Source organism: Chrysochloris asiatica, unplaced genomic scaffold (assembly GCF_000296735.1).
Source record: "Chrysochloris asiatica unplaced genomic scaffold, ChrAsi1.0 scaffold00014, whole genome shotgun sequence".
Classification (NCBI taxonomy): Eukaryota; Metazoa; Chordata; class Mammalia; order Afrosoricida; family Chrysochloridae; genus Chrysochloris; species Chrysochloris asiatica.
Window position 1 is genome coordinate 12268846 of NW_006408532.1, and position 18991 is coordinate 12287836.

General features: G+C 50.4%; 1 protein-coding gene across 1 annotated transcript in view; it reads left to right on the plus strand.

Moving 5' to 3' along the window:
- The window catches only part of NTNG2 (netrin G2), a 78222-nt gene extending 68056 nt beyond the window's left edge, over positions 1 to 10166 (plus strand). Inside the window, exons 5-8 of the mRNA XM_006834993.1 lie at positions 5851 to 5943; positions 7475 to 7642; positions 9419 to 9553; positions 9931 to 10166. Of these exons, the coding sequence (XP_006835056.1) occupies positions 5851 to 5943; positions 7475 to 7642; positions 9419 to 9553; positions 9931 to 10166 (632 nt within the window). The remainder of the gene's footprint in view (positions 1 to 5850; positions 5944 to 7474; positions 7643 to 9418; positions 9554 to 9930) is intronic.
- The last annotated feature ends 8825 nt before the right edge of the window (positions 10167 to 18991 follow it).

Sequence of the window (18991 nt, forward strand, 5' to 3'; positions counted from 1 at the left end):
TGTGCCACCAGGGCTCCTAGGATACTCCTACTATTCGAGAGTTGAACTCTCAAACTCACCCTTCAGGTAGGGTTACCATCTGTCCCGAGACTCAGCAGCAGTAGAAAGCACAGCCATCATGGAGCACCACCACCCTTTAGGGTTCTTGGGGTCACACTTCATCTGATGCACCCCTCTCCTGGGCTGCCCCCACTGGGATACCAGTGGGCAGAGAGGGAATTGAAGAAAGCTGGGTGCCAGAGGGGACACGGGGCTACCCCTCTGTGTTTCCCCACACTCACCAGTTCTCCACCCGCTCTTGCTTTTCTCATGTCTCACCAGGCATTGACAAGTCTCAGAAAGACCCTGTCCTTAAAGTCCCTGCGGCCAATGTGGCCATGAGAGAAGACCCCACCACTCCTGCCCCCTCCATACCCACTGCCCCCAAAGCCCCCAGCATTCCACAGTCTATAGGTGGGTGCCAGGATACAGCCAGTAACCCCACTGCCCTGACCCTTTCCTACTGCCATCCTGACTCCCTGCCATGTGGCCATGGCATTTGGGGCAAGGCATGGGCTTGGCTTTTAGACGTAGAGAATGCTAGAACCCAGAGCTGTAGGGACATGGGCCAACCTCTCTCCTCAGGCTCCAGCCAGAAAATTCAGGGAATGCTTCTAGCTGCTGATAACTTCTTCCTCCTGTCCCCAACCATGCCCATTCAAAGCTGACCAGGATGCAGGTGGCAGGGAGGCCACACTGAACCCACCACATTCAGGGCCCGACCTCCATTGCTGTTGCCTCCACTGGGTGCTCCCCACCCCATACACACGTACACCCTCTTCTGCCCCTAGCTGGGATGGACCATGGCAATGAAGGCGAAGGGAGCCCTGTGGAGCAGAGTTTTGAAAGCATGGATGATTTGGGGACCCAGGGTGTGGGGCAGCGACAGACCTCTGCCTCCCCTAAACCAGTGAAGCCCAACCTTAGAGTTCTGTGGCTACAAACCTGTTTGGAGACCCCTGACTCTCCTACTGCAATTCCCCTCTGAAGGCAGGATTTGTGTGTGATCAAGACCTGGGGTGCTGTGCTGGGGTAGCTTGGCTCACTAGTGTCACATAGGGTTCTGACCAGACCCTGCCTATCATAGGTGGCAGCAGTCCGAGAGACCACACCTCTCCCAGAAAGTGCCAGGAAGATAGTGGCCAAGGGGAATTAGTCCTGTTTCCACTGGAGAGGGGTGCCCCAACTCTGCCCACTGCCCCACTCTCCTATACTGGAGGAGATGACAGAGGCTCCCTACTCCTTGGGCAATGCTGTGACCTTTCTTCTCTGACCCACTAAAGGGGTTACCAGAGCTTTTTTTTTTTTTTTTCCCTTTCTCCCTTCTCCACTAGGAAGCATTTGCTGGAGGCAGGGGCTAGCCAGGAGATCTGATGATTTCAGGGGAGCCTGCAGGCCCAGGAATCCTTGAGGTGGAGGGTGGGGTCACTCTGGAAATTCTGGGCTTTGAGCAGAGGTTGGCCCGGGCTACCTGTGACTTGCGCTTTTGCTGAGCCTGTTGTGGTGGGCAGACAGGGAGCAAAAATAGTCACAGTGGGTGCTATGTCTGCCTTCAAAGAGAGGTTCGTCTCGGTGGGAGCCAAACACTTTTCTCTCTGTTATACACATACTCAGACAAGGGGTGACCTTGAATCCATTTTTAGAGCTGCTTTTGATTTGGTGCAAGGGGTAGAGGGCAAATTATGCAAAGCTGGGAGTTGAGGAGAGTCAGATCAGTAGCGATGAACCTAGAGGAGGTTAAGATTGTGAAGGTCCCTGAGCTCAGCGACGTGAGAAGGCAGCGCCTCCCGCTGGCTGGAATAGCAAACACTTAGGACTTCAGGTTTGTGTAAAGGTTAGGCTTTCCGATACATATTTTTGGGGAACACAATTCAATCTACAACACAATTCAATCTATAACACCAAGCAGGAACAGGTGTGAAGGGAGTGACCCAGGCAATCAGTTCTGAAGCCGTCGATCCTGCACCTGTGGGCCAGTTGTACCTGGAAGCCCTGTTGGTGAAGAGTGGACTTAGCTGGTGCTAAGAGCTTCTCTTGTGTTAGTATGCACCTGACTCACAGCTCCATGGGACGGATGGATTGCTTGCCTAATTCCACAGGTGCAGATACTGAAGCTTAGAAAGCAGCAGCTGAATTTTATGGTATGTAAATTATACCTCAGTGGTGTTGGGTGTCATAGGGCTTCCTAGGCTGGAATCTTTGTGGAAGCAGATTTCCAGGGTTTTTTCTGTGGAGCCACTAGGCAGGTTCAAACTACTGGCCTTTAGGTTAGCTTCTGAGTGCTTAACTGTGTGTTCACTAGGGCTCCTTTATACCTCAATAAAGCTATATTTAAAAATTTAAAAATTAGAAAGAAACAGCTTCCCAAAGTTCCAGGAATCTGAAGGGGCCCAGGCAGGATTTGAACTCAGGACTCCCTGACTCCAGACACTGCCTGCCCTCACTGCCACCGGAATGTCAATGCCCTGGGACCGTGGGGAGCTGGGAAGTGGTGCTATAACCTCTAAGGCTTGGTTTGCACAGCTTCCCAATCCTAAAGGAACAAATTGACCTCCATCTGCCCTTGGCACATGACGGACCTCCTCTAGAAAATTCTTCCCACACACCTGAACACATCCCTGGGGAGCCAAGGGGGTCGTCTTTCCCTTCCACTGCTCCAGGTCCAGGGTCTCTCCTGGATTCTCCCAACAGGTGCTTCCAACTCTTGTCCAAGTACCGCTGAGCCCCTGAACTCCAGGTCCAGATTGTTCTTCCTCCTGCCAATGTGGAGCTGCCTGGAAAGCAGGGACTGGGGGTGGGGGTTGGCTAATAAAGACCACTAATCCTTCCCCCAGCTCTGCACATGGAGCGAGAAGGCTCAAAAGCAAAATGCCTCCAGGGCGGGTTTTACTGCAGCTCTAATTAAGCCCTTGTCAATTTGGGCCCAGCCCGCCTCCTCTCCTCATTGAACACCATATTAATGTCAATTTGATATCCAAAGGCTCCCGGCACCCAGCTGGAAAGTCTCCGGCACTTTTTTAGCTGGTAGATTTTCTTTTTCTTTCCCCACCAACCATCATTGTGCGTAATCCCTTTAAGAAGCAGAAAATCAGATTTCTTCCCTTGTCCCTTTGGGTTTGTCCTTTGAAATTCGGCAAAGAGCAAGTTCTTGCCTTCACTGGCACAGCTTTCCTTCCCTGCCTGTGTGTACAGTTAGACTTGGAGATGAGCACTGTGGCATTTGAGGGTTGACTCACGTAGGGGTCCCCAGTGACAATGGACCCAAACTAGCGGGCTAGGAAATGAGAGGGCAGGCCGCATTGCCACAGATTTGACGGCAGTGACCAGGAATGCAGGTCCTGGGATCTGTGTTGGACAGGAAGACCTTGAGGACCCTCCTGGATGTGTTTGATGATCTTGGCCAAAAGATAAATACCACCCCATTTTCAGCCATTAGTCAGAGATTTCAGGATAGAGGGTTATGGGCCTAGATAACAGGATTCATGTAACTCTACCCTTCAGCTGGAAGGGAGACCACACAGAGAGGGTCCAAGAGTTTCTAAAATCAGGTGTCTGCTGAAAAAAGAATTGTGTAAAGATGCCGCTTCTCTGGCATGGAGGGTCCTTTCCCACCTGGCTTCAAGTCCATGTGTGCCCACCACAGGCTACAGTAGTGTAGCTGCCACCTCTAGAGTACATTGGAAACCAGTCCAACTTGGCCAGTTAGACAGAGCCCCTCATGGCGCTGCTGCTTATAAGGGGCCTGTGTGTGTGACATGCCTCAGTCTGTTCCCAGGAGTCCTCCAACCAACCCCCTCTCATAACTTGGTTTTCTTCTCTTCTTCCCCCCAAGAGTGGACAAGGCCATCCACAGCTGCCCTCCTCTGGGAGAGCCCCCCGTGGCCCCAGGTCTCCTCCAGTGCAGAAGGTATGGGTGGGGCCTGTGACTGGCCTTAGGTCCTCTGGGAAGCTCCTTCTTAGACCCTGAATAGTAGAGGTAGCAGGCGGGCACAGTTGGGACACTGGGTGGGAAGGGTGCTGAGGGGAGGAGGTATAGTGAGATGGCAGGCACCCTTGATGAGCTCTGGGGCACAGCAAGCGGAGTGGGCCAATGTGACATCCCCAAACTTGGTTAATTCTGCACTCCCTCCAAGGGCTTCAGTTCCAGCAGTAACTCTGCTCCTTACAGCCTTAATCCTGTCTCTTGCCAGATCCCCTGAACAGTCAATGATAGACCACAGAATCTGAGAGGGCTTCCTGCAGGAACTGGGTGGGAGTTAGATCTCGAAGAGTGGCTGTCTTTGAGTAAATGCTTAGACAAGGGAGTGCATTCATTCCAATTGGCTGGACCAACAGCGAGGAGCTAGCTGATAAAGTAGATGGTCTGGCAAAGTAGGTGGGGCTAGGGAGGATATGAGGCTCCCTGGAAGGACTTGTCCACTAACCTGAGAGCTTTGTCCTCCAGCCAGTGGGAGGAGACTTGGGTGGGCTCATTTGTAGCCAAAGACGGACATACAGGAAGCACGGATAAAACTGGTTACCTCCAGCCCAAACTCACCTGTACATTAGGCTCCACTGCCCTGGCTTAGGCAGCAAAGTCACCTGCCTGCCCTTCCCTGCATCTCAAGTTCCCCTGTAGACCCAACTAGGAGCAGTGAGCAGGGCTTTGAGCACCCTCTGCTGGCAAATGGTTTTGGAGCGGAGACTGCAATTGAGGCTTTGCAGTTTCCCAGCAACCTGGAGGCAACTTGGTGATGGAGCTGACTGGAGTTATCACACCAGGCACTGGAACACCACAAACCTGGGCACCACAGACTCCCAGTGAAATGGGGGATGTTGCCCTGGGACAGTGGCACACTCATCCCCAAATACAGGGCTGGGGCACGATGAGATTCTGGACAGTGAAAGGCAGGCAGCAGCTACCCATACTCTTGGTTTGATAGTGGAGAGTGGGGAATTTGTGGGTGGAAAAGGATTCACTTTGGCTACAGCAGGAAAATTGGTTCAGAAAATAAGGATGATGTTGCAGAAAATAAGCAATCCTTGAATGCTAGATTCAGACTGTGGACTTAATGCTCAAGCAAGTTTGGAGAAAAGAGCAGAGAGCAAAAGTAGAAGGGATGTTTGCAATCAGTGAAAATGTTCTACATCAGCTAAGTTCTGAACACAGTGCAGGGCATGTTAGAGGATAGAGGTGTAAGTAGGAAGGTTTAACCCAGCCAAATGTGTTGATGGTGTTGGAGGAGAAAGGGACCAAAGGCAAGGTTGTGTGGAAGTGCCGTGTCACCTGTGAAGTACCTTTCTCTGTTGGCTCTGAAGAAAAGTCCTGGTCTCTTTTGAGTTTCTGCTCTTAGCAGACCTTCATGTGGCTGGGCATTTGTCTTCTCTGTTTCTCTGGCTTGCTTGTTTAATCTCCTTTATATTTCAAAAGAGATTGAGTCAAAACACACTCTACACTAATAATGTCTCCTTAGCATAACAAAGACAATTTTTTCCAAATAGGATTATAACCATCAGCATGTTGTTAAGTGCTGTTGAATTGGTTCTGACTCAACAGCATAGCAACCCAGCATAGGGTTTTCAAGGAGCGCCTGGTGAGCTTGAGCCACCGACCTTGTGGTTCAAACCAACTTTGCAGTCCAGCGCATGAACCCACAGCGCCGCGCCACACCAGGACTCCAACCATAAACATAGAGGTTCGGGTTTACAATACATATTTGGGGGGAGCACAAGTCAATCTGTAACAGGCTAGGCTTTCCCCTGGACCTGGACATTCCAGCCTGGGCAAGCAGACCATGGCTGATGAAAAAGTTTGTTTCTCATTTCTCCAAGCTGAGGGTACCTCTGTCACTGCCCCTGCCAAGGTCTCCAAACTTTTCCAGCTCAAGCCCAAATCTCAAGTGATGCCTACTGAAGAATTTCCAGGTAAGAGAAGCTCTAGAGCAGGATCGGCCCTCCTCAAAGCATTTCTCTGTCCACCTCCACTGGAGCAAAAGTACAGGAGGCAGAGTCACTGTCTGGCTCAGAAAAAAACCTCCCAGAGTAGTTGGGTCAAGGTTAAACTGAGTCTCCTCTTCCAGCCATCCCTCCCCAAGGGATCTGGGAGCAGGTATGAGTCAGAAACTCAGTGGACAGGCCACATGGCAGGCAGAGCAGCTTCCAGAAATAGCCTGTCCTGGCTCCCCTGGGAGATTCGACCCAGGGGCTCATCTTGGTGAAAGACAAGATCTGGGACACAAGGGTCACCAACACTGCTCCTTGGGACACTTGGGCACCTTCTTAGTGTCTCTGAAGAGACAAGGTGAAGGGAGCAGGCCCAAGGCCCTGGACATATCTCAGCTGTTTCTCCAAAGCTTCATATGCCCTTGACTGCCAAGGTCTAGGTCAGTCCCTCCCTTTCCTGACACAACAGTGGGGCTGAGTCCTCTAGAAATGCACAGATCATAGATGCCACCATTCTTGTTCAGTGGCACCCACACTGACCTTTTTGATCAGGAGATTGTTGCATCCCTTAGGGAAGACACCAAAGGATGGTGGAACCACCCCAACCCCCGGGAGACTTGTGCCAGACAGTCCTAGCACTTGCCCAGTGCATAAAGCAGAGACAGTCGTGCAGGATCCATCTGAGACCCACCTGGGTGGAGACAGCAGGGCATTGAGGAGACAGTTTTCCTCAATCATACCTCCAGAAACACTTGAGAATCAGCAGCAGGACCAGGAGGAGGGGAGGCAGGCAAGGACACCCAGGGGCAAACCTTAAGGGTTGTTTGAGGGCAGCCCTGGTCAGCAGGCCCCTTGGTGCCAACCAAACCTGCAGAAGAGCTCAGAGGGCAAAGGGCCCTGCAGGAGGAGTGGGCCTTTTTCTACCCACCAAATTCCAAAGCAGCATGGGGAGAAAGCTCCTGGTCCATCTGATCCTATCCAGCATTCATGCATTCCTTTTCCATCCACTTAACCATTGAGGATACAAGTGAAGGCATTGAGCCTTCCCTCACTGAGCATCCAATCTGGTGGCATGGCTCTCTCCTCCTTCCATGAATCATTTCCCCATCACTCTGCATGTGGGCGTCCTTCAGCACTTTGCCCTTTACCAGGCCAGGTCTCTAGGAGGTGCTGCCCACTGGTCTTCTCAGTTCCCTGCCCCCAGAAGCAGGTGGGAATTTGTGGTTCTAAGACTGGTTTTCTTTTGACCTCAAAGCCAAAAAACCTGGTCCTTGTCTTTCCCAAATGGCACAGGAGTGTTGGAGGCCCAGGGCATCTTTCTGGGCCAGGTTATTTTCTAAAGACACCTGACTCCCTGTGTGTTTTTGCGCAGCTCCTTCTTTGCCCTGTGCCTCAGTTTCCCTAGATACACCATGGGGGCGGGGGGAGACAATGGGTAAGAGACAGCAGCAGGAAGGCACCGTCTCCCCATGCTCCTTGACTCTTGTTGTTCCTCCCGCTCGGTGTGACCCAGACTGCGAGTGCTACGGCCACTCCAACCGCTGCAGCTACATCGACTTCCTGAACGTGGTGACCTGCGTCAGCTGCAAACACAACACACGTGGCCAGCACTGCCAGCACTGCCGACTGGGTTATTACCGCAACAGCTCCGCGGAGCTAGACGACGAGAACGTTTGCATCGGTGAGCCAGGGCGCAGGGTTGGGCTACTGGGGTCAACAGTGTAGGTAGGAAACTCCCGGTACATCAGATTCAGCGGGGAAGGCTATGGAAATTCTGATTCCAGGGCCAGCTCCAGCTAGGGACTGAAGTCTTGGAATCAGCTCTAGTAATAACCACCCCATAGGCACTGGAGCTGGAGAACCACTAGGTTCTAGAGCTTGCCTTGCTGTGTGCATTTGGGCAAGCCAGCTTCCCCTCTCTGGGTATCAGTCCCCCATTTGTAAAATTAGGTAGCAGACCAGATCAAAGATTTTTGTATTTTTTTCTGTGTGTATGCATGTGGTTGACCCTTTTCTTATTATAAAATTCTTCTAATGCTTTATAAGTTGTTGTTGTTAAGTGCTGTCAAGTTGCAGCCCATAGCGACCCAGTATAGGGTTTCTAAGGAGCAACTGGTGAGTTTGAACCCCTGGCCTTGTGGTTCAAACTGATCATGTGGTTCAAACCGACCTTCCAGTCTTACGCTTATCCTACAGCACTATACCAGGCCCAGTTTTTAACTACCCTCCACCCCTTGTGGTGTCCTGGTGTGGCGCTGTGGGTTAATGCTCTGGACCGCAAGGCTGGTTTGAACCACAAGGTCGGTGGTTCAAGCTCACCAGTCACTCCTCAGAAACCCTGTACAGGGTTGCTATGAGTCAGAACCAACTCGACAGCACTTAACAACAACAACAACAACCCCTGGTAGGCTCCTGGTCTATTTTCTTCCAGCTATGAATCAGCACTGAACAGCAAGCCACAAGGTCGGCAGTTCAAACCCACTAGCTGCTCCTTGGAAATCCTATACACAGGGTCATTATAAATCCAGACTGACTCCATGACATTTAACAACAATGACTCCGGGATTAGTTGGGGTGGGGTAGTGAGGGAAGCATGAGGGCACTGTGCAGTCATGTGTGGGGCAGAATATGCCAGAAAGGCCAAACCCAACCTCTACCTGAGCATCCAGGAAGGGTTGTCCACCACCTCTTTAGAAGCCAGGTCTCAGCCCCAGGGGCTGCCCCCAGGTGTCCAGCCAGCCTCCCAGAACCTATTGCCAATTCCCAACCCCAGCCCCCACCCCGACCAAGGTGACTCTGGTTTCAGAAGGAGGGGCTGCCCACAAGGCTGCAGCTGTCTGTCTGCGTTATGGTTGCCTCCTTCAGATAATTCTATTAATTTTAAAGTGATCAAAATGAAATTGTACTGCTAAATCACAGGGAACAGCAGCAGGGACAGGACAGGGCCTATGGATCCCACTCAAGTTTCCCTTTCCCCAGTGCCTTCCTTTCCCTGCCTCTCTGCAGACTCAGAATGGGGGACATTCACTTCCTGCCATAGAGCAGAGGCCAAAGAAATCAACTGGGAGGAAGCTGAAGGCCCTAGGGCTGCTCCCCCACCCTTCCCTGGCCTGCAACTATATAAGTTGCAGCCTGGCAGATTCTTCGTTTGAAGCTGGAAAGGATCAGTGCCTCTTTCAGTTGCAGCTACCGGAGGCCCAGATAGGGAAAGGGGCTAACCCAAGGTACACAATGCCAGGGCTAGGACTGGAGAGTGGACGGGAGGCTGCTGGAAAGATAAAATGGATTATCTGGCCACTCCTATCAGCCTCCTTCCACCGCCCAGCCCATGAAACACGAGGATAAGGTGTGAGGACCACTGTCCAGGGAGTCCGATGGGCTGGGATGTAGGAGAGGAGGAGTGGGGTAGGGATGGCTGCGGAAGGCACCCCAGGTCATTGACCACGTGCCCGTCTAGAATGTAACTGCAACCAGATCGGCTCCGTGCACGACCGGTGCAACGAGACCGGCTTCTGTGAGTGTCGCGAGGGCTCGGCGGGGCCCAAGTGTGACGACTGCCTCCCCACGCACTTCTGGCGCCAAGGCTGCTACCGTAAGTGCAAGTGTTCCCCCAGAACTGGGATGGGAAGGAAGTAGGACCTGGGGGGGTAGGGGAGGCTTGATGTCACAGGGGCAGGGTTTGTGCCGGGAGGGAAAGATCTGTGGCAGTAGGGATTGAGGCCCCCTAGTGGAGACCCAACACCAAGTAGGAATTAGTCAAGGGAAGGCGGTAGAAGGGCCCTCCGGGCACATGGAATAATAACATGTGCCAAGTCCTGGACAGCCGCACGGAGGCCAGTGAGGCGAGAGAATCAGGGACCAGTTTACCGTCCGAGAAGGGACATGTCCTATTGAGTGAGCCCTGTGCATCCTAAACCCCCCGGGTCCAGGCCGCATCCATCTTCTCAACCCGTGTCCTCTGCTCCGCAGCCAACGTGTGTGACGACGACCAGCTGCTCTGCCTGAACGGCGGCACTTGCGTACAGAACCAGCGCTGCACCTGTCCCCGCGGCTACACTGGCGTGCACTGCGAACAACCCCTCTGCGACCCCACCGACGAAGACAGCGGCCTGGACTGCGACCGTGCGCCGGGGACCACCCCCGGCCCCGCCACCCTGCTCGGCTGCCTGCTGCTGCTGGGGCTGGCCGCCCGCCTGGGCTGCTGAGTCCATCCGGAGGAGTGTCGGCCTTGGAGGGCCGTCCACGCGCCCGGCCGCGCCCTATGCGCGATAGCTAGTGGCCCGGTGAAAGCTAGGGCCAGCGTCAGTGGGAGGCCAGGCGGCGAGAAGGGTGCGGCCCGAGCTGCTCTCAGGTGCTACTCAGCAGAGTCCTCCGCCTCACCTGCCTCCCTCCTCAGTGGCACCTGGCCCCGCCCCGGCACTGCCCTCCCTCTACAGCAAGGGGCGCTGTGGAGCCCTGGCCCTCCGCGGCCTACAGTTAGGGTTTCAGTTTTTCTTTAATATTACCCACCCCTTTCCTCTTTTTCATTTTTATTTTTTTATTTGCTGGCGGTGAGACAGGTGGGAAGCAATGCTACCCACCCCAACACCCCAGGTCCTGCCTCCCACCATACACACACTTGACTGTTGCAGACACCCCAACGCCTATCCCTGGCTTACATCACCAGCCAGTGGATCTGGAACTCCAGTTGCCTACAACTCTACTCGCTGACTTGATTCTCTTTTATATTCTTTGTTTTCCTTTGCAAACCACCAGAGCCCAGGCCCCAGTGACGCTTGGTGGCCAAGGAACTCACTGTCTGGGGAGGAGGGGAGGAAGGCGGGTTGGGAGGGCTGGAAACGTTGTTTTGTAGAGAACTATTTTTGTTTGTATCAACTGTCCCTATAAGGAGGGGACCCATGGGTGGGAACGCTGGTCACCATGGGATAGTTGATGATATATAATCTGACAGAGTAAAGAATCTATTCATTGCTGCCTCCTGCACCTGTTTTTTGTTTGTTTGTTTGTTTGTTTGTTTGTTTGTTTGTTTGTTTGTTTGTTTTCTGTGCTCATGGCTTTAAGAGGAACCCTCAAAATAGCCTTAAAGAAATTATTTCACTACCAGGGCCACCCCTTGCCTAGGTGGAATTACTGTGAATACAAACAAGCAGGGCTCTCCCAGTAGCCCTGGTCCAGCCCCAGGCTAACCGACCTCTCACCCCTACTCGTGAACCACATGCTAGAAATCCCTGAAACTTCAAGATTGTCTCCCATGTGACCCCTTTCCCTGATACACTGACACGTTCCTTCAGCTGACTTAAAATTTAACATCCATGCTGGACTGATGTTGCTGTAGAAGTCCAAGGGAAATGAATCAGAGAGCATTTTAATAGAGGTTGAATCTGTTGCTCAGATTTATGAATCTGCCTTAGTGGCTGTTTAGGATAAATTTGTTACCTGAGACCTGCTGGTCCCAGTGCCTCAAGTTGTTATCAGGCTATACAATATCATCCCACAGACTCACCTTTCTGCTGCTGCTACCTCCTCCCAGAGCCCCCTGCTGGCCATATGCTCCCAGAACAAGTGCAGGCCTACAGAGGAGGACAATGCAAGGATCTCCATCAGACCACACTGCCCTTCCCCTTCCCCTTCCCCTTCCCTTCTAAAGATCATGAAAGGGAAGACAGCTGGGGAGTTGTGAGTGGACGTTCTTATGCATCTGAGGTTCATCAGCCTAGGGATTTTGCTATGTTAGGGGTCTACACATTTCTCCAGTTCCACATAGTATCTCCAGTCTTTGGGGCATATCTCCCCCTACTTGATCTTAAGTTCTGGGTTGTCTTCCCCACGTATTTTTCCCAACCCTATAGACGTGTGTCCTGGTTCCTAGTTGCTCCTACCTGCTGTTCCCCTCTTGTACAGGTTTCTGCCAACTACAGACACTCTTTTCCAGGCTGAGAAGTTTAGACCTGCGTCCCTTCCTTAAGTCCCCAGAGCAACGCTAAGACAGTTTTGCAAGAACATGACCTTTGAGATAACAAGAGGTTCCAGCACACCGAAGGAGGGAAGATCTACATCTGAATATTAAATATGGCATACAGCATCCCAAGACCAGACACCCTCCTACTGGCTTCTTCTCTCAGCTCCCCAGGTCTGTCACCAGGTTGCAGGGGTCCTGCCCAACCCCCACAGGAAGTGCCTTCTATTAGGATGCCTTGGATTCCCCAGGCTCTGTCCTCACCTTCTTTCTTACTATCAGAACTACACTTGGGAGAGGCCCCAGGTACCCAGCTAAAGTAAAACACATCTTCAGGGGTCCTAATGGATTTGGTGGCCAGGTGACAGTTCTGACTGATGCAGGAATGATAGGTGGAGAGTCTGGAAAGTTTCTTTAAACCCAGCTCTCTTTCTGCTCTCCACAAAGCCTCAGTTGGCCAAGTTTGGGCCTTGGCTTTTCTCTTTCACCCTTCCCTTTGGGTTTACAGTCATGATAGCTGGTGGGATGGTCAGGAGTCACCTGGCAACCCTGAGTCTGGTGGAACCAGAAGGTGGACATCACCTTTCTGAGGACCCAACAGACCCAGGAACACCAACCCTAGTTATCAATCTCTATACTTTTGAATGTGTGGGAAAAATAAGTCTTGATAATTAAAATAAGTAGTTAAAGCACTGGAATTTAGGTTTTCTGTTACATGAAGACCTACAGATTCCTGATTGATAAATCTCCCCAGCATCTAGGCCCCCCGAGTTAGTGGAGGCCAGAGAGAGACTAAAACAAACTCTTCCCTCCTGGTCCACAGCCTTATATTTTAACACTTTGTTCTTCCGACTGAGGAGGTCAGGTCCTCACTGTCTTGAACCATCTCTTTCCAGAACAGAACCTTTAAATGACCAAAGTAGAGGAGTAGGCTGAAGTAAACACACCTCTAGAGAAATACAAACACTGGTGGCAACTTGTAAATAATAGTCGCCTTTCTTCTAATCATCAAGATTCTTCAAAATCTAGGATCCTAGGTTGGCAGTTCAAACCCACCAGCTGCTCTTCATAAACTCTATACAGGGTCGCTATGAATGGGAACCGACTCAATGGCATTTAACAACAACAATGCTAACTAAATAGGAGTCCTAGGGACTCAGTGATTGAGTTGGTTTGAACCCACCTGGTGATCTGCTCCCATAATGATTTCAGTCTCTGAAATCCCAGGAGGCAGTTCTACTGTGCCCTAAAGGATTGATATGAGCCTGAATGGAGACCATGGCAAATAACAGTAGATAAGCAGATACATTTTTAAAAAGGAAAAGGCGTCCTGTGTCAGCTAGTCACAATACACATGGTTTCCGGTACTCTCATAGGCTCTTTGGGGTAGTATTGCTAGAAGAAGAGAAGGTGGTGGCGGTGGTGTTTGTGTACCTTCAAGTCCGTTCCGACTCATAGTCCCTAGATAGGGTTTCTGAGGCTATAAATCTTTATAGTGCAGAAAACCTCAGAAGATCAGGAGAGGTTTCATTTCTTCAAGCTTCCTCCCACTCCCTCTTACATCACTTGGGTATGTCTCTGGCAGATCCCAAACTCATGAGGGTTCTGGAAAGAAAGGGGCCTTGGTGGGCACCCACTCTGTCCTCCATGACTACACTCTGGATGGCCTGTGCTGTGTCAGCTTTCCTGGGACTAGTCTTTGTGGCACGAGGGCTGAGGGCGGGGAGGTGGAGCGTGCTGTAAATCACAGTGACAGTCCCAGTCCCTGGGGACTCAGCTCAGGCCCTGACCAGAGGGTGAAGGGAACATGGCCAGGGGCTATTTGGAAAATTCTGACATCTTCCAGGCAGTGGGGAGAAGGAGAAAACAAGGTTAGCTAAGCACAGTCTCATAGGGCAGACTTTCTTGTCCCTTGTCCTCAGAGCTCACTTTTTGACATCTGAGTCTGAGAGGTAAAAGGGAGAAGGCTTCCATTTCACAGCATTTGTGGGGAAGTGGAAATAAAAGGTAGTGGAATTTTCCCATGAACTGTTTGAAGCCCCCTCGGACTTCAAATGGTTGATGAGTTCAGGCACTCTACATGCCATCACCCTAGGAAGGATTCTCAGTTTGGGAGCCATTGGCAGTTGGGACTGGACTGGGTTTTGCTATGGAAGGCATTGTTAATGTAGTTGTGGTCTCTACCCTCTAGATGCCAGTAGCAACACCCTCCAAGTGGGGACAACCCAAAGTGACAACTAATATTGCAGAAAATGAGGGTAAAATCACCCAGGTGGAGCATTACAGCTCTTGCTATTTTTCAGAGAGGAATGGAGATTTGGCTAGGGGAAGTGTCTTGCCCCAGGGAGGTCACAGTTGCTGAGAAATAGAGATGAGTTGAACCCAGGGAGGCCTGACTCCAGAGCTCCACCGAACCACAAGTCCAGGCATCCTCCCAGGACCAGGTCTGCAACTCCTGCTACCCCTGCCTCCTCCCCTCGCCCCTGCCGACCTCCCAGTCCCTTGCTTTCTCCTCACTACTACAGAGAGGCTGTAGACTGGCTTATACAGGAGCCCTGGGGAGCCTGGCTTCATCCAAATAGCTCTGGCTGTCAGGGGAAAGGCCTCCTCACAGGGTCCCTCCACAGCAGCCCTGTTGTGCCCCTGCCCTCACTCTGGCCCCTCTAAATAAGCAAGGCTGCTGCGTTGGCATTTCCTGCCTTGGCTACCATACATTACAGTTATGAGACATTTATGGGAGCCTGGGGAACAGCCTTCCGCATCTCTGAGCAGGCCTGGGAAGGCAGGGCTGAGAGGGGACACACCCCCACTGCCTGCACTCCTGTCCCAGCCAGCCTCCTTCTCTCCCCAGGGACCTCCAAGTTCCTCCTTGTACATCTCAGTCCCAAAGAGTTAGGAGATAAGGCCCAGGGTAGAAAAGCATGTTTTATTTCTTTTTCCTTTTTAAAACATAAATCACAACTGTAGGGAACTTAGAAAATATAGGAAAGCGAAATAATACTTTTTAAATTAAAATTAGCTTACAATCCTCCATCCAAAGCTAATAACTATTAATATTTCCTGATATGTATACATATATGTATGTATATAAAATAAAATACTAGAAATATTTTATGGAAAAATACTAGAAATATATATATATATATATATATGTTTCTGTGTGTATATATATATGTGTGTATGTGTATATATGTGTGTGTGTGTGTGTTTATATATATATATATATATTTCTACTATTTTCCATAAAATAAACCCACACACAGACCACTCCTACCCACAGCATTTAAACCCTTGTGCTAAGCATTGTGGGCCCATAGGTACGCATGATTAATGTTTACCCCTGCTAACAGAAAGGTTGGTGGCTCAAGTCTACCCAGAGCCTCAGAAGAAAGGCCTGGTGATATATTTCTGAAAAATCAGGCATTGAAAACCGTATGGAGCACAGTCCTATTCTGATACACATGACTTGTAGTCTACTCAATGGCATCTGCTTTTTTCATGTTGCTGTGGGATATTCTTTTTTTTTTTTTCTAAACATTGCGTTAAAGCTCTACACTCCTTTTTTCACAGGATTCTTGAAATGACCCAGAGAAGTAGAATTTATTCATGTATTCCTCTTATAGCTGAGAACACAGGCACTCCAAAAGCACCAAACAGCAAACTGGGTGACTGAAGTAGAAAAAGAAATGACTGGAAGGTCCTTAGGACCCACAGACATGTCAGGAGGAAAAAGGCACAGCTTTTGTTATTGTTGTTGTTAAGTGCCATCCAGTTGGTTCTGACTCATAGCAATCCTGTATAGGATTTCTGAGGAGCAAGCTGGTGGCTCTCTCTGTAGGTTAAGCACTGGTTAGCAATCCAGTGGTTATTCTATAGCACCACTCCAATATTCACATTAAGTCCTGAATATCAAAGAAGGTCTTTTAAAGTAAAAAAGCACCACTTTTTTTTTTTTTTTAACATGGGCTTCTTGCTTGGTTAACCTGGTGTCACTGCTTCCTCACCCATGTGCCCCCCTGACAGGACAGGGTCTAGCCAGGCCCGTAACACCCTTGTGGCTGTTTTCCCAGTGACACAGAAGACCTTTCAAGTCTGCCAGTGTGAGCCCGAGGCAAGAAACCTGCAAGGCCAGGTGGGTGCACCTATGGATAGCAACATTCCAAATGACACCTGGCCAGAGGATGCCTCCTTTGCTGACTGAGCAGGTGGCCCTCGGGATCTGGCCAGGAGCAGTTGGAATGGGGCCTGGAGCTTCCGGGCTGGTGCCCTATAGTTGGTGTTGAAGATGCCTAGGGCCCGTCCCATGTTCCTACCTTTCACTGCTGACCCAGGGCTCACCATTTCTCCCCCAGAGAAGCACGGGAGCTCAAAGGGTTGGCAGTTAAGGGTGCAGCTTCTGGAATTGGACTCCCTGGATTTGAAGCTGATCTCCATAGACTAGCTTTATGACTTTGGGCCAGCTTTTCAGGCTCTCTGCTTCAGTGTCCTCATCCATGAAATGGGATCCTAGGGCTGCTGTGAGAATCAAGTGAGTTAATAGGAGCAAAGGGTTTAGAACAGGCATGGCTGAAGTCATTGATCACTAAGTGACCCCTTCCTTCCTTCTCCCTCCTCCTCCCTTCTCCCTGTGATTCTTCCTCCTTCCCTTTCCCTTTCCTCCCTCCCCTCATTCGGTATACACTTGAGTACTTTCTGAACTGCAAGGTCAATTTAAACCACAAGGTCAGAGGTTCAAGCTCACCTGTTGCTCCCCAGAAACCCTATACAGAGTCTCTATGAGTCAGAACTGACTCAACGGCACTTAACAACAACCAGAAGTGCCAGGCCTGGGGCCCAGAGAGCCAGGCTAACACAGTTTCCGTCCTCCTGAAGAGACTCTCCTCCCCACCCTCACCTGCCTTACTCCCCAAGCAGAATTGAAGCCGTTTCAAATCTGCAAAGGAGCTGCCAGCACTTTTGTGCCAACAAGGACCAAGAAGACTTCAAAGACCCCTGTCCATCTCACCACCCCATCTCACCTGGCCGCTGAGGATAGAAACTTTCTCCCAAGATTCACCTCCTCCCCTCTACCCTCCTTCCCACAAAGGACTTAAGGATTGGGGGAGGAAGACTCTTAGGACTCAGGAGAGTATGAATGGGGGCCAGGGAATGGGAGTGCTAGAGACAGAAGTCCCCAGAGGGATACTATACCGAGGGACATAGGCTGTCGCAAGGGCAGAGCACGCCAGAGAGACTGGCCCCTGTAGGCAGAGACCAGCTTTCCTCTCCAGAGATGAGCGTGGAAGGCAGAGGAGTGGCAGGTGAAGAGCATTCCAGAAAAGCAGGCTCCTGATATAAGTGAAGCTACTTGAAGAAGTCCAGAACCACAGCTGGGATGGAGCAGGTGGAGAATGGGGATCAATAAAGGGTAGCCATCCATTGTTCTGGCTGCAGGGGTGAGGAGCCTGAAAATTGGAGGTTGGTGGGCTAGGTTAATATAAACAAGTTGCATAAGGAAGCCTGCAGACACAGGCAGGGGTGTGGGGATCTGTCTCTAGCCCTTACAGGAGGGCAGATTTGAAGCCTAGGTCTCTGGGTGTCTCAGCAGTTCAGTTTGCAATTGGCTGATAACCTAAAGGCTGGTGGTCCAAACCCACTTACCAGCACCTCAGAAGAAAGACCTGGCAATCTGCTTCCATAAAGATTACAGTCACGGAATCCTGTGGGGCAGCAATTCTCTTTAACACAGGAGGCTGCCATGAGTAGGGATTGACTTGGTGGCAGTAGGCTTGGTCACTCTGGGTCATACCTGGGAGTTATTGGAGTGAAGCCAAGGGCCACAGACTCATTCCTTTAACCAACAGGAAGCACTACCCTCAGGGGCCCACTAAGGGACTATTGCAGCATGGGATGCAACAGGGCCACAAAGGACAGCTCTGTGCTCTATGTGGTGGTTCTCCAAGGCTGAGCTGGGGGTGTTCTGAGACAGTACACAGCACAGGGGGCAAGTGGAGGCTGAAACCCAGTCCACCCTTCTTTCTCCAAAACGATGGTAACAGTGCATCGACAGGAAGCCATCAGAAATTCAAGCCAGATTCAGAAGAGAACATGGAACTAGAGCTATTATTGCGATTGTCAGATGGATCTTGGCTAAAAGCAGACATACCAGAGAGATTTTACTTGTGCTTTATTGACCATGCAAAGCATTCAACTGTATATTCCATCATAACAAACCATGGATAACATTGCAAACAATGTGGGTATTCCAGAACATTTCATTGTCCTCATGAGGAACCTTTTCATAGACAGTAACAACCTGCCATATGCAGATGACACAATTTTGCTTGATAGAAGCAAAGAGGACTTAAAATGGTTGTTGTTAAGTGCCGGCGAGTCGGTTCCGACCCATAACAACCCTGTATAGGGTTTCCAAGGAGCAGCTGGTGAGCTTGAACTACCAACCTTGCAGTTCAAACGGCTTTGCAGTCTGGCACATTAACCCACAGGGCCACACCAGGACTCCAAAACTTAAAATACTTACTAATAAAGATCAAGACTACAGCCTTCAGTATGAATTGCACTTCAATACAAAGAAAACAAAAATTTTCACAACTGGACCAATAAATAACATCGTGATCCTGGTGTGACACTGTTGGAAAAGCACTGTTGGAAAAGCTGGTGGGTTTGAACCCTAACCACAAGGTCGGTTCAAACCCACCAGCTGCTTCTTGGAAACTCTATATAGGGTCGCTATGAGTTGGAACTGACTCGACGATACTTAGCAACAACAACAAAATGGGGAAAAGATTGATGTTGGATTTTTGCATGGATCTATAATCAACACTCATGGAAGCTGCAGTCAAGAAAGCAAACAATGTATTGCATTAGTCAAATCTGCAAAAGACCTCTTTAAAGTGTTCAAGAGCTAAGATGTCAGTTTGAGGACTAAAACTTTATGCCTGACCCAAACCATGGTATTTTCAATCACCTCATCTTCATGTGAAACTGTTCAGTGAGTAACAAAGATTAGAGAATTGATTCATTTGAATTATGGTATTAGAGAAGAACATTGAAAGTACCATGGATTGCCAGAAC